General features: G+C 42.0%; 1 protein-coding gene across 6 annotated transcripts in view; it reads left to right on the top strand.

Moving 5' to 3' along the window:
- Positions 1 to 12,706, top strand: part of LOC129859633 (nck-associated protein 5-like) — a 157,551-nt gene that overhangs the window by 113,168 nt on the left and 31,677 nt on the right. For all 6 annotated transcript variants that reach the window (XM_055929666.1, XM_055929667.1, XM_055929671.1 and 3 more), the window contains 3 exons: positions 3,025 to 3,093; positions 5,493 to 5,531; positions 5,794 to 5,913. In XM_055929666.1, the coding sequence (XP_055785641.1) occupies positions 3,025 to 3,093; positions 5,493 to 5,531; positions 5,794 to 5,913 (228 nt within the window). The remainder of the gene's footprint in view (positions 1 to 3,024; positions 3,094 to 5,492; positions 5,532 to 5,793; positions 5,914 to 12,706) is intronic.

A 12,706-nucleotide genomic window follows, 5' to 3' on the forward strand; every position in this document is an offset into this window, starting at 1 on the left:
TCCCTCATCCCTTCTCCACCCTCCTCACCCCAATTCAAAACCTACTGTAAGCCAGAAGCAAAAACTCCTGCTGTCTGTAACTCTGTTTCCTAGCTAGTTAATTTCCATTGAAGTTTAAAAAGAAAAATACATCCCTGATTCTAGAAAACCACTTCTCTAATCATGGGAACTCAGCAGGAGAAAAGTATCTGGATGATCATGCATGTATTCTGTTCTATAAAAAGCAACTTATAATGGCATGCATAATTTATATGTTTCAAAATCTATGGCAACAGCAGTTGTAGTTGCTATGCTTTAATTGTAGCGGCTGTAGAAGCAATACATTGACAGGATGCTCTAATATGAATACATGTTCATTATGTGATTTAGTTGCTCTTTTCATCCCCATTCAAAATGTTTTTTTCTGACATGAGACATTTATTTAGTTGAGCATTTTGTTGATAACACGTCGCAGCCGAGCTCCTCATTCATTCACAGTGAAATTGATTATGCGCTGTGGCTGTACCCAAATATTGTTTTTCAACTAGGCTCAAATAATACTTTTATTGTTAGATTTCGGTCTGCGATGTCAGACGCTCTCCGTGACGTTTTGCAATAGAAGGTGGCAAAAGAGCTCTGTAATGAAGGTGTCTGAAATGCTTTTAACCGAGCAGAGAATGTTCAGCGTTCATCCTGGATGCTTTTCGATGTGTGGTTATCAGGCGCCGTTTGATGGAAGTAGATGCATCTTCCCACATACTTCCCATATCAACAATAATGTCAATACAGCACGTCACTTCACCTTTCTCCGACCCCTTATCCCATAGAGAAAGATGATTCAACCAGTTACTACCCACACAAAGAATATGATAAGAAAAATTCAAAAACATGCTTATATGCAACCTCTGGGTAATTATTTGCCTTCACTAGGAGTTTTTACTTTACTAATATTCATACGTAATAATACAAGGGATTTTTTTTTTGTAAAGGGCTTTTTGTGTACATCTCAAAGTTGCTTGTTTGTTTTAGCTCTGTGCCATTTCGATTAAGACAGGAGAATATGTTAGGTGCAATTATTTCGCCTGGGTTTTAATCAAAGGCTGGCTGTTTGTACTAAAGGGCATGCGCCGAGAGAGGCGAGCTAGCCGGAGCGATGTTGACAGCTTCTAATATGGCCTGCCTGGACCGCCTGCATTTGACAAACTAGAAACAGAGGAGATCAATAGCCCCTCTCCCTTAAAAGGTGAAGCAATATTCACCCCCCACCCCACCCCACTTAAAACAAGGACATATTCACATTAGCCCCTTCTAGCCCATTCTACCTAACTTCTTACTTGTACCTTTAAAGTTCAGGATCGTAACTTCAATCCCCTTGACCTTTCATTGTGAGATACTGTACTTCTGCAGGTTTTTATTAGTTGGCCCCTGTCTTATGGTTGACACCTGACCTTTTCGACCTCCGGCAAATCCTCTCTTGTTGTTATCTTGTTCTCTGGCAATGTAGTCTTGCGCTACACAACACAGATATGATTTGTTGCATCAATCGTTTTTCATATGAAAACAAAGATTGGAGAGACTACAAATGCCTTTGGCATTATTTTCATTGGCCACATATGCAGTATCATTTCACATCTACACTGAACAAAATATAAATGCAACATCTAAAGGGTTGGTCCCATGTTTCATGAGCTGAAATAAAAGATCCCATACATTTTCCATACGCACAAAAAGCTTATTTCTCAAAAATGTTGTGCACAAATTAGTTTACATGCCTGTTAGTGAGCATTTCTCCTTTGCCAAGATAATCCATCCACCTGACAGGTGTGGCATATCAAGAAGCTGATTAAACAGCATGATCATTACACAGGTGCACCTTGTGCTTGGGACACTAAAAGGCCACTCTAAAATGTGCAGTTTTGTCACACAACACAATGCCACAGAAGTCTCAAGTTTTGAGGGAGCATGCAATTGGCATGCTGACTACAGGAATGTCCACCAGAGCTGTGGCCAGATAATTGAATGTTAATTTCTCTACCATAAGCCGCCTCCAACTTCGTTTTAGAGAATTTGGCAGTATGTCCAACCGACTTCACAGCTGCAGACCACATGTGTGGCGTTGTGTGGGTGAGCGGTTTGCTGATGTCAACGTTGTGAACAGAGTGCCCCATGGTGGAGGTGGGGTTATGGTGTGGTCAGGCATAAGCTACGGACAACGATGTCAATTTGACTGCACAGAGATACTGTGACGAGATCCCGAGGCCAATTGTCGTGCCGTTCATCCGCCGCCATCACCTCCTGTTTCAGCATGATAATGCACGGCCCCATGTTGCAAGGATCTGCACAACGTAAGATGTCCCAGTTTTTCCATGGCCTGCATACTCAACAGACATATCACCATTGAGCATGTTGGGGATGCTCTGGATCAACGTGTACGACAGCGTGTTCCGTCAATATCCAGCAACTTCGCACAGCCATTGAAGAGTGGGACAATATTCAACAGGCCACAATCAACAGCCTGTTCAACTCTATGCGAAGGAGATTTATCGCTCTGCATGAGGCAAATGGTGTCACAACAGATACAGTTCTGACATGTTTTCTGATCCACAGCCATACTTTTTTTTAAGGTACCTGTGACCAACAGATGCATATCTGTATTCCCAGTCATGTGAAATCCATAGATTATGGCCTAATGAATGTATTTCAATTAGCTCATTGCCTTATATGAAGTGTAACTCAGTAAAATCTTTGAAATTGTTGCATGTTGCGTTTATATTTTTGTTCAGTGCATGTCAATCAGGGTAGATAATTATATGTTGATTGTTCTATTACCACCTGTGATTGTTTTTTATTTATTTAAATTGACTAGCAGGCACCGCCTGGTATTTCTTTATATACTACTTTAATCACTTTACCTCTTCCTTCATTACTGTTTTAGTAAAGGGCTCATAAATAAATCTGATGCATACAAACTGTATGAATTGCTTTTAACGACAAGCTCTCGGGGGATTTCAGTCATCACTAAATGTGTTTTATTTTGCTGTACAGGAGGAAAACTCAGCATTGGCCTTGGAGAATGAGAGCCAGAGGGAGCAGTATGAGCACTGTCTAGATGAGGTGAGTAGTCCAACCCTTACTCTATTCACCCAGCCCTCAACCTCAATGAGGGAATTCTATTTTTCACCACACTAATGATAGCCTACATCTCAGGAACACATGTTATTTCTTTCCTATTCTGTGACTTATTGTGAGTTGTATTCTTTTCTATTTACCTTTAGTGACTTTCTTTAAGATCTTACCGATAATACTGATCAAATAGGTTACAAACACTGCACTATTTCCAGTATCCTTATCTACCTTTAGCGACTTTCTTTAAGATCTTACCGATAATACTGATCAAACAGGTTACAAACACTGCACTATTTCCAGTATCCTTCTCTACCTTTCCTGACTTTCTTTGAGATTTTTCTCAATACACAATTTTCCTGCTCTCAAATTCTATCAATGCAATTCCAAAGTAATTCCTCTCCAAAGGAAATGTGATTATGGAGAAAGAGGTACTTTGCGTTCTGACGGCGAACTGTGTTGTGGGAGAAGCTGGGTAAATGGTGGCCTGAGGGAGCCGAATGACAGCAATTAATGAGCTTGTTGGCTCAGACCGCACACTGAGTCACCCTGAGGGAAGGCCGGAGGCCCGCGGGGGACAGAAGGGACAGACTGGTCTACACTGTGGTGCCAGCTACTGGGACTCATATGACCTGAGATCTGGGCTCTGGTGCCAGAGGGAGTGGGGGTGGGGAGAGGGGAGATGTAGATTGATAGTGGGACAGAGAAAGCCAGAGAATGAAAGAAAGAAAAAGAAAGAGAGAGAAAAGGATAGAGAGATACATGGAGCGTTAACAATACTTTATCTGTGTTGTTAACAGTCCTTCCGTGGTATGCAATTGTTTTGAAACGCTCCAAGCATACTGTATGAAACTCCACACCGTGCTGCAGCCTTGGAGGCTAATGCCTGGGGTGGGCCCAGACCAAATCTCTTCTCCATTTCCGTGACCTCAAAAAGCAAGGGCTGTGCTGCTCTGTTGTCTGGTCTGGTGTTGTGTTGTCCTCTGAAGTCTCTTCCGACTGGAGCTAGCTCACTAATGAGCATGTTGTGATGCGGAAATCTCCACAGCTCTAACAACTCTGCTGATGGGCTCAGGACTCTTGGAAACTGAAGAGAACGCAGTGCTTGTTTAGTAATGATGCATTTTTTAAATAAAAATATTGTGGATTATTATCTCTACATAAGCAGAGAGGTGGTTGTTTGAGATGCTATTTGGGCTGGCCACTCACTTTAGTTTTTAAAATGATATTTTTTTTGATATATATAATTATATATAATAACATGTGCAAATGTCATGCTATTGAAAGGCTGGTAAAAGGAGTTATGCCACATTTGGCAATGCATCAGATGCAAGAGACTGTCATGCCACACTTCATGTAGTATGACCTTTACTATAAATGCTCTATAAAGCCTTTATAAGTTGTTTTATTTATCAGTTGTTGTAATTTAGATGCTAACTTGAAGATCATTAAATATTCTTTGAATTAGTGCCCTTCCAGTTTTACAGGAGCAGCTCTGTATCACCCCCCACAGGGCTCAATCACTTAATCATATTTACTCCATCTCCCGTTATTCAATAGAGGGAGAGAGGACACCTCTGAGAAAAAGCCAATGCGTGCTTACAGTGAATTAACGAGCAATCAATGGGCTGTAATCAGAGTCAGAGTCGATGGGGCATTGCGGTCTAAACTCGGAAGAGTGGTAGGGGAGTGAGGCGCTCTGCGGGCAAAGCCCAGGCACAACAGTACTTTAGCCCGCCACTTCTTCTCCCCGACTGACCGCTGTGTCGCAAATGACACCCTATTCCTTATATAGTGCGCTACTTTTGACCAGGGCCTATGGCGTCAAGTAGTGCAGTATATAAGCGATAGGGTGCCATTCAGGACACAACCCCCTACTCTCCAAGCCACTACATCAGCCCTGACACTGCTGTCAATACAGAATCAACAGAAGACAATTAAACATCATGAAGACATGCAGCATGTCTGGCTCCAATCTGTTCTGCTTCGCCGGGCCGCTACTGGCCTTCTCTGCCACCCTGCGTCGGATTTATGATGATTGGGCCCCTTAGGAATCAACACACTCCTCCAAGGGAGGGCAGATGGGGGGACAATGCTGTAATGTATTGGGACATCGTGTTCACTAAAGCCTGTAATAATTTTGTAAGCGGTCGGAGGAACTAGTGTATAAAATGTTGTTGGAGGAAGAGGGGAAGTGAGGAAGTGCGGCGTCGGCATGCACAGGGCAGGGGCAGTTTAGAGTTGAGGTCGTGGGTCAACTAGAGACATTTTCTTTCTTTCTTTCTCACTCATCTTTCTCACCCATAACAGCCACCATATTATGGTCCATCACTAAACAGCTTGAACAAAACGTTTGGATAATTCTTGTTTCTTTTTTCAATCTGTTTTAGGTTGCCAATCAAGTTGTGCAGGCACTGCTCACCCAAAAGGTAGGAGTCTGGTTTCCATAGCAACTGTGTTATAAAAATGTCTCAGAATTATACTAATATTAGATCCAGTGATGTAGTTAGACATGTATGTAATACAGTAGCGCAAAACTTAATCTTACCATTCACTTTTTTTTTTAGACACTTCTCATTATCTCGTGTTAACTGATCAACCTTTATGGTGTCCATATTAGGACAGTCACACATCACTGTAAGTTCACACCTCTGCTTGTAATAACTCTCTCTGTTGTTTTTCCCCGTGCAGGATCTGAGGGAGGAGTGTCTGAAGTTGCGGACCAGAGTGTTTGACCTGGAGCAACAAAACCGGACCATGAGTGTCCTCTTCCAGCAGCGAGTCCGACCTGCATCAGACCTGCTCCTGCAGGTAGGGACCTGTCCACTCATCTAGTCCCAGAACCACTACAGAACCTCATTGTCCCGGAACCACTTTAGAACCTCATTGTCCCGGAACCGCAGTAGAACATAATTTCCCCAGAACCACTGTAAAACCTCATTCTCCCAGAACCAATATAAAACCTCATTGTCCCAGAAGCACGATAGAACTTCATTACCCCAGAACCACTATAGCACCTCATTGTCCCAGAACCACGATAGAACCTCATAGAGCAACTATTGGCCATGACTCAGGTGTGCCTGCCTGATGGAGTTAAAATAGCATTTCACTGCTATTAGTTTCAGAATTAGAACTATGTTGGTTCTTGTATTCAATATCGTTGAAGGCAACAGTGTGGGTGTAAGGACATCTGCTCCAGTAGCAAATTTTCTCACTTCAAACTTCTGAAGAGCAGCGATATTAGATCATCCATCTTTTTGTGATGGCGATGTGATCCTGAGTCCGGGGTCTGTGATATCATCATCGCTAAAAAAACAGTGTGCTCATGAACCATCCAGCCTCCACGGAGCTGCAGGGCTCAGACAAGATCATTTGAGAAAGTACCGAGACTCGCGTCATCCATCCTGGGCTCTCTCGGGGGGACGGTAAACCTCTCAACCAAATTACCTCTAGCGCACCAGACCTTGTGGCACGTAACACAGACATAGATGCTAGAGAGAGGGGAGGGCATGTGTGTGCGTCCGTGTTTGTATGTAGTCTGCTGTGGGTAGGAAGGCACACTTACTGTAACACAGAAATCATTTACTCCAGTCACTGCAGAGAGAGACAGAGAGAGAAATATTGACAACCATGTCTGCTATAAAATGGCCGCATGGATTTTCCTTAATCTGATTTGCAGCTATGGCCGTCCAGCTCTCGTTACCTTACCTCTTCTCAGAGTGGTGGGCGGAGGCTCTCAGACTGCCACAGTGTAAAGGAGGGAGATGTGGGGTGTGAGAGGGAGCTCAGGGGGATGGGGGTACAGGGAGCCTATAGAGGGCACAGACGGATAATGAGACTCCTACTGGTCTTAATGAGAACATGTGGCTCAGAAAGGATGGATGAGAGGAGCTCAGGGGAGAGCTGAGTGCAGGTACTATGCAAGTCAACACATCCAGGTACTATGCAAGTCAACACATCCAGGTACTATGCAAGTCAACACATCCAGGTACTACGCAAGTCAACACATCCAGGTACAGAAACAAAGAAAGTTATAGTTGAAGAATAACTTTTTTTTATTGTTGACAATATCTGTAAAACAACCGCCTCCAGAACACTGGTATTGTTGAATAGTCCACAAACCATTTTAATGGATCTCGTTTAAGCAATGTTTCGATCAATAGACCCTCATCACGATTTGTTCAGGTGTTGACAAAATTCGAAAGGATATAAATGAGAATTGCGAAGAGCGAGCTGACGACAATCCTTTATCTACCTCAAGTTCAGGAGAGAGTATGCCCTCTGTCAGTTGCCCTCTGCTATGCTGACACATGGATAATTGAAAGTCACAGTCCACATTGTCCAGTGAAGGGTACGATTTTGACTGGAAGGGAGGCATTTTGGTCGTCCCAACAGATTGAGCAAAGCTGTGGATGCACTATTTTTGTCCCAACTTAACCAGGGCATGAATAAAGTGAAATGTGTAATTGTTTATTCACTATTTGTAACTATTTAATAATATTTTGATTTAATAAACTAATATGGATGTTCTGGTTATATCCTACAAGAGTAAATGTTAGCGTATTCAGTCTGTTCAGTAGAGCATTTGTGTTCAATATACAACGTGATCAACAAGACATTGAAGAGAGCAATATACCGTAAATCTATTTGCTTGTGTAGCAGGAGCCTCTGTCTCTGTCCCAAATGGTATCCTATTCCCTATATAGAGCACTACTTTTTACCAGAACCCATAGCGCTCTGGTCAAAAGAAGTGCACTATGTAGAAAATAGGGTACCATTTGGGACAGAGCTGGCTTTTCACGAGGGAGTATGCCGGGAATGAGGATTTGTAGCAACACATTTTTTTCAGCAGTGAGGAAGTGAGATTTTATTGTGAAGGAGGCGGATAGATTTGAAAGATTTATGTCTAACTTTATGTCGAACCGATGTCTGCCAGCACATTAAACAACAAGAAAATAATTGACACTTGTGTAAGCGATAGCTAAATCATACGTTATAGGAGGATTTTTTTGGTATTTTTACATGGATTCCTCAAACAGTCATTAATTTTATTGAAAATCTCATGATTCTTTCATGGTTGTGGTTTTCTCGATATGTTTCAGGTTGTCAACCTTGTTTCTATTTCTGGGATTAGTTTCTCTATAAAGGTGGCTGTGACAACGATGACTAGTAATACGAGTGCTGAAAGAGTATATGATTGATTGAGTCAATTAAAACATGGGTTTGAAATCAGTTCCCTTGCTACTTATTGTGGATTATTTCTCTTGAAGTAGCCTAATATTTTGCCCTCTAAAACGGCTGCAGGTAACCTTCTGTTTTTTTAAAAATGATTATAATAAATTTTTATTTAACCTTTATTTAACTAGGCAAGTTAGGGGGTTGCATGAATTACCTTTATACCATAACCTACCATCAAATAGTAATTAGCGACAGTAGAGCTAGACATATTCATATTTCCTTTCAGTCAGAGTATTTCATTTCTACTGTTCTGGGAGTCGGTAATTAAATGTGTTATTGGCCCCTGGGGCCATCTTGAATTTCCCTGATAACGAATCACTGCTCTCTATTGAGATTGTGATTAGGAATACTGGGAATATGCTTGACCTGCTGTCGCCTCATGTAATTTGGCATTTCACATGCTGCAAAGCTCTGTTTGCTGCAGTTCGGCCAGGTGTTTAGTAAGGTGTACAAGTAGCGAATAATAATTCCCTCCTTCCACTTATGCAGCCTTATCAAATGTGACAGGCGAGTGATAATTGAGTTGACAATTATCCGTAAAAGTAGGTCCTGGTTGCCGTGGAAACTTCCCAGGCCCCTCAGGCAGGACGTAGTAGCTACGCAGTACCATTCAGTCATTTTTGCCTTCTGAATTTTGATAGGCTTTTGCACAATGGTTCCCCTCAAAAGGTTGCCTTTGCCGGAGTTTTGTTAACTGGACTGCCTGCACAGTATTCCTACTCTGGATAATGTCTCAGAGTAGTACAAGTGCCATGTTTTGTCTTAGCTTAGCCAATTCCCTGCTATACGTTACCTGTATCCTCTGACTAAGGGAAGACCAAGCCTTGAGTGCAGAATCAGACATAGATTAGGTAATAGGTAGTAACAGAGAAGGTGAGCTCCCTCAGTGTACCTCCGTCCTTGGCGAGATCGCACTTCCACGCGGTCAGGTACAGTGAGGCTAGCCCTAAGAGACACAGAGATGGGGGAGCTGTCCGCCCCTATGTCCCCCCTCCCTCTCCCCACCCCTCCCCATCGGAGGCCTTGTGACACTATTGACTGAATCATTGATGACTGTGCTGAGGAGGTGTAATCCTGCACCCCTACGATAACATCAGCCCCCCTTTTCTTCTCCTGACACTCAACCACTCCCACCCCCCTGTGTGGACAGCCTATACCCTGGAGAGGAGCGATATGGCTTCAGAGAGGACTACATTTCTATTACGGGCTTTATGGTGAGAGAGACGCCATCTGGCATGTTAAGTCCACTGTAAAGGACAACCTGGACTGAGTCAGCTACAGGGGAAGAATTCTCATCTACATATAAACTCTAGGTCATAATGGGAAGTTAAGCTGTATTCAAGAAAAAACTTGGTTTAGAACAAGCTGTAGTAGGTATATTCTGCCTCCGTTAATTCACAGTTATGTACATGATATGAATATGATTTTCAAATTGAACTACAAATAAGCAGATCGTGTTTAAAACCTTTTCATTTAATTACTGTCACTTACCGTTAATTCTTACATTTGAAGTCTTTGCATAAATGTGTAAGCAATAAACAATATATTTTATGTAACAATTTGATTATACCTAATAAACTAATTGAAAACTATTTAGCATCAAATGTGCAGGAACTGTGCAAAAAAAGGGATGAAATAAAATTGATTAGAGGCTCAACATGCTGTTTATATACAGTACCTGACTACATTTCCATTTAATCCAGTTTAAACAGCTCTATCATTATTTCTATATTTCATAAGTTAACTGACGACGGAGAACAAGAGAGCACACTGCGTCTAATCCTTCTCCACATCCCCATCGATCGCGACCGCTCTGGACCAAATTGACTTGGGCCAAGTTATAAAATACGGAGCATTCCACTGAGATGACCTCAAGGTTCAGAATTTCCAGAAAATAGCCAAATAGCCTATTAGCTGTGAAAGAGAGTATTGATGTCCCTCCAGGTCCCTGATAGCACACAATATGCTGTACAGTACTAGAGAACCAGACAATATGTAATGAGAGCATTACATGGTCACCATTTATGAAAATAAAATAAAATATATACTGTCAAAATTGAGTATATTCATTTAAACAATTCAAACAATGTTTGTGTCCTGTTGCTGCAGATATACAGCACTGCATGATGGGTTGAGCAATTTCAACTCAATTTCGCACACAAACACAGTTTTTCTTCTTCTATCCTCATGGGGGCGTAAAATGTATTTCCATTCAGAATCCTATTTTCCCCTAACCCTAGTTGTAACCCTAACCCTAAACCTAACCCCTAAGCTTAAAATAAACCTTCGTCCTCATTGGGACGTGGGTAATGTCCCCACGAGGGAGAATTCTCCTCATTTTATCATCCTTGTGGGAACTTAATGGGATTTTAGATCCCCACACGGTTAGAAGAACCAACCCACACACATCAAAATACAAACCAATTACTTTTACAAAAACCCATTGGAAATCAATATGATTTAATCCATTAGAATGTTGCCATTTATAGCCTATCATCGTTTAGCTGGTCTGCAGGATAGAGTCAGTGTCCCCTTAAACTCAGTCTAAATGGGGCTGAGATTACGGAAAGAGAAACAAGAGGGAGGCTTAATTTGGCACTCTAGGGAGATAAAGGGGTCATCTAAATGTGATTTAATCCACATCTCCAGTTTACATCCATGTTCCCTTAAACTAGTACCAATTCGCTCTTAATTTGCAAGTACCGTATAAATGCATCTACAATTAACAGCACCACTTGGAACTATTTCCATCCATTCTCTGTGCTTCGCAAGCGGGTGGCTCACACACAAGCAAGCCTTTGTAGCTTTTCAAACTTGATCAATACAAATGCAATGCATTGAGATTCCATGTCGAGTCAACCAAGACGTATGTCCTGGGAAGTGTTTCTTTAGCCTAAGGGACGCCACATGGTGAAGATGCATGTATTAGCTGGTGTTCTACTACTAAAGCCTCACTTCACATTGCATGACGTGTATTACACTCGTGCAGCAGTCATCACAAATGTTACATAACATATTGAGCCTTGAAATGAAGGAGACCTACCTGTAAATTCCTGGGAGGTCTTCAGGTGGCTTTGGTTAGTTGCTTTCAGTGAGATTGTGACTATTGAACCTCTGACAGTAGTCCATGGATGTTCTGAACACAATGTTCAAGTGGCAATTGTCAATGCCCAAGGCTGTGTTTATGAAACAAAGGACTAGGATTGTTATCCCTCTCATCATGAATGCATCTTTTTCTTGGAGATTTAAAAAAAAAAACTGGTTACAAGGGGCTGTCATCCCAAGTAAAAGGAATATGGCTTCCAGGAATATGGTTTCCACTGTAGATATAAATGCAATGCAATAGTATATCTATCTAAATGGCTTTCACACTGCGTTTGCCGGAAGGCTTGTTAGCTCGAAGCCTCCGGGACCCCAGGGCTCGGCCGGTGTGTTGATCACTAGCACCGGGACTGATTTTATTTCAAGCTTTCGACTTATTGTCTGGCTCTCTGTTTCTTTGTTGGATCAGTGGACTCATGTAGTGAGCCGGTGTCTTCATGCTAAAGGCTATTTTCGGAAGGTCACCTCCATACTGTAGCTCTGTTCCTGTTACTCAGTGCAACGGTAGATAGCATATACAAGCTCTAGAATGGCAAAATCTTGCATCGGAATCTCGCACTTAAACGGGTGGAAACATGAAGGCTGTTTGTATGAAATAATGGATAATGTGATACTATGGTTTTGGCCTTGGGCAAGGAGTTTGAGATCAGTGCTTCCTGAATGACACAGCTGTGCAGCAGAGAGTTTACGAGGTGTGAAACTGTTGTTTAATAAACATGTTCTGAGTGTCCTCTGTGATTTAGTAGAGGAGTAGCTCTATACTCAAGGAGCCATCTGGGTAGTCCGAGTAGGAGAACAGAGATGATGTGAGGTAGAAATTGCATTTCTATTGTTGTACTGAGTAAGAAAAGAGGTAAACATATATTAGGCTCGGCCTGTCATATTGTATACTCTCTCCCTGTCTTTTTTATTCAGATATACTTCATTTATGTTAAAGGAACATTGTGGGATATCGCCCGCATCTCCAACTAATGATGTCATGCAAATAATAATTTTCATAACTTTCAAATGATTGGGATTAATTGTGGACACTGAAGGAAGACTATAGATGGACTTAAGCTAATATACTATACACTAAAAGTTCCACAAGGTGACTCTCATCGCTGCAACGCCGGCAGCGTGAAATCCTTCTGGCGGTTATGTTCATCTAGAGTGGGCGTACACAGCACGGGAAGGAAAGTTAGTGCAGAGTACAGGAATCTGGCAATTGTATTTCATTATCTAGAGGGAGAAATCAAAATAGATATGAGCGCAGCAGAAAATT

This window comes from Salvelinus fontinalis, chromosome 7, assembly GCF_029448725.1.
Source record: "Salvelinus fontinalis isolate EN_2023a chromosome 7, ASM2944872v1, whole genome shotgun sequence".
Taxonomy (NCBI): domain Eukaryota; kingdom Metazoa; phylum Chordata; class Actinopteri; order Salmoniformes; family Salmonidae; genus Salvelinus; species Salvelinus fontinalis.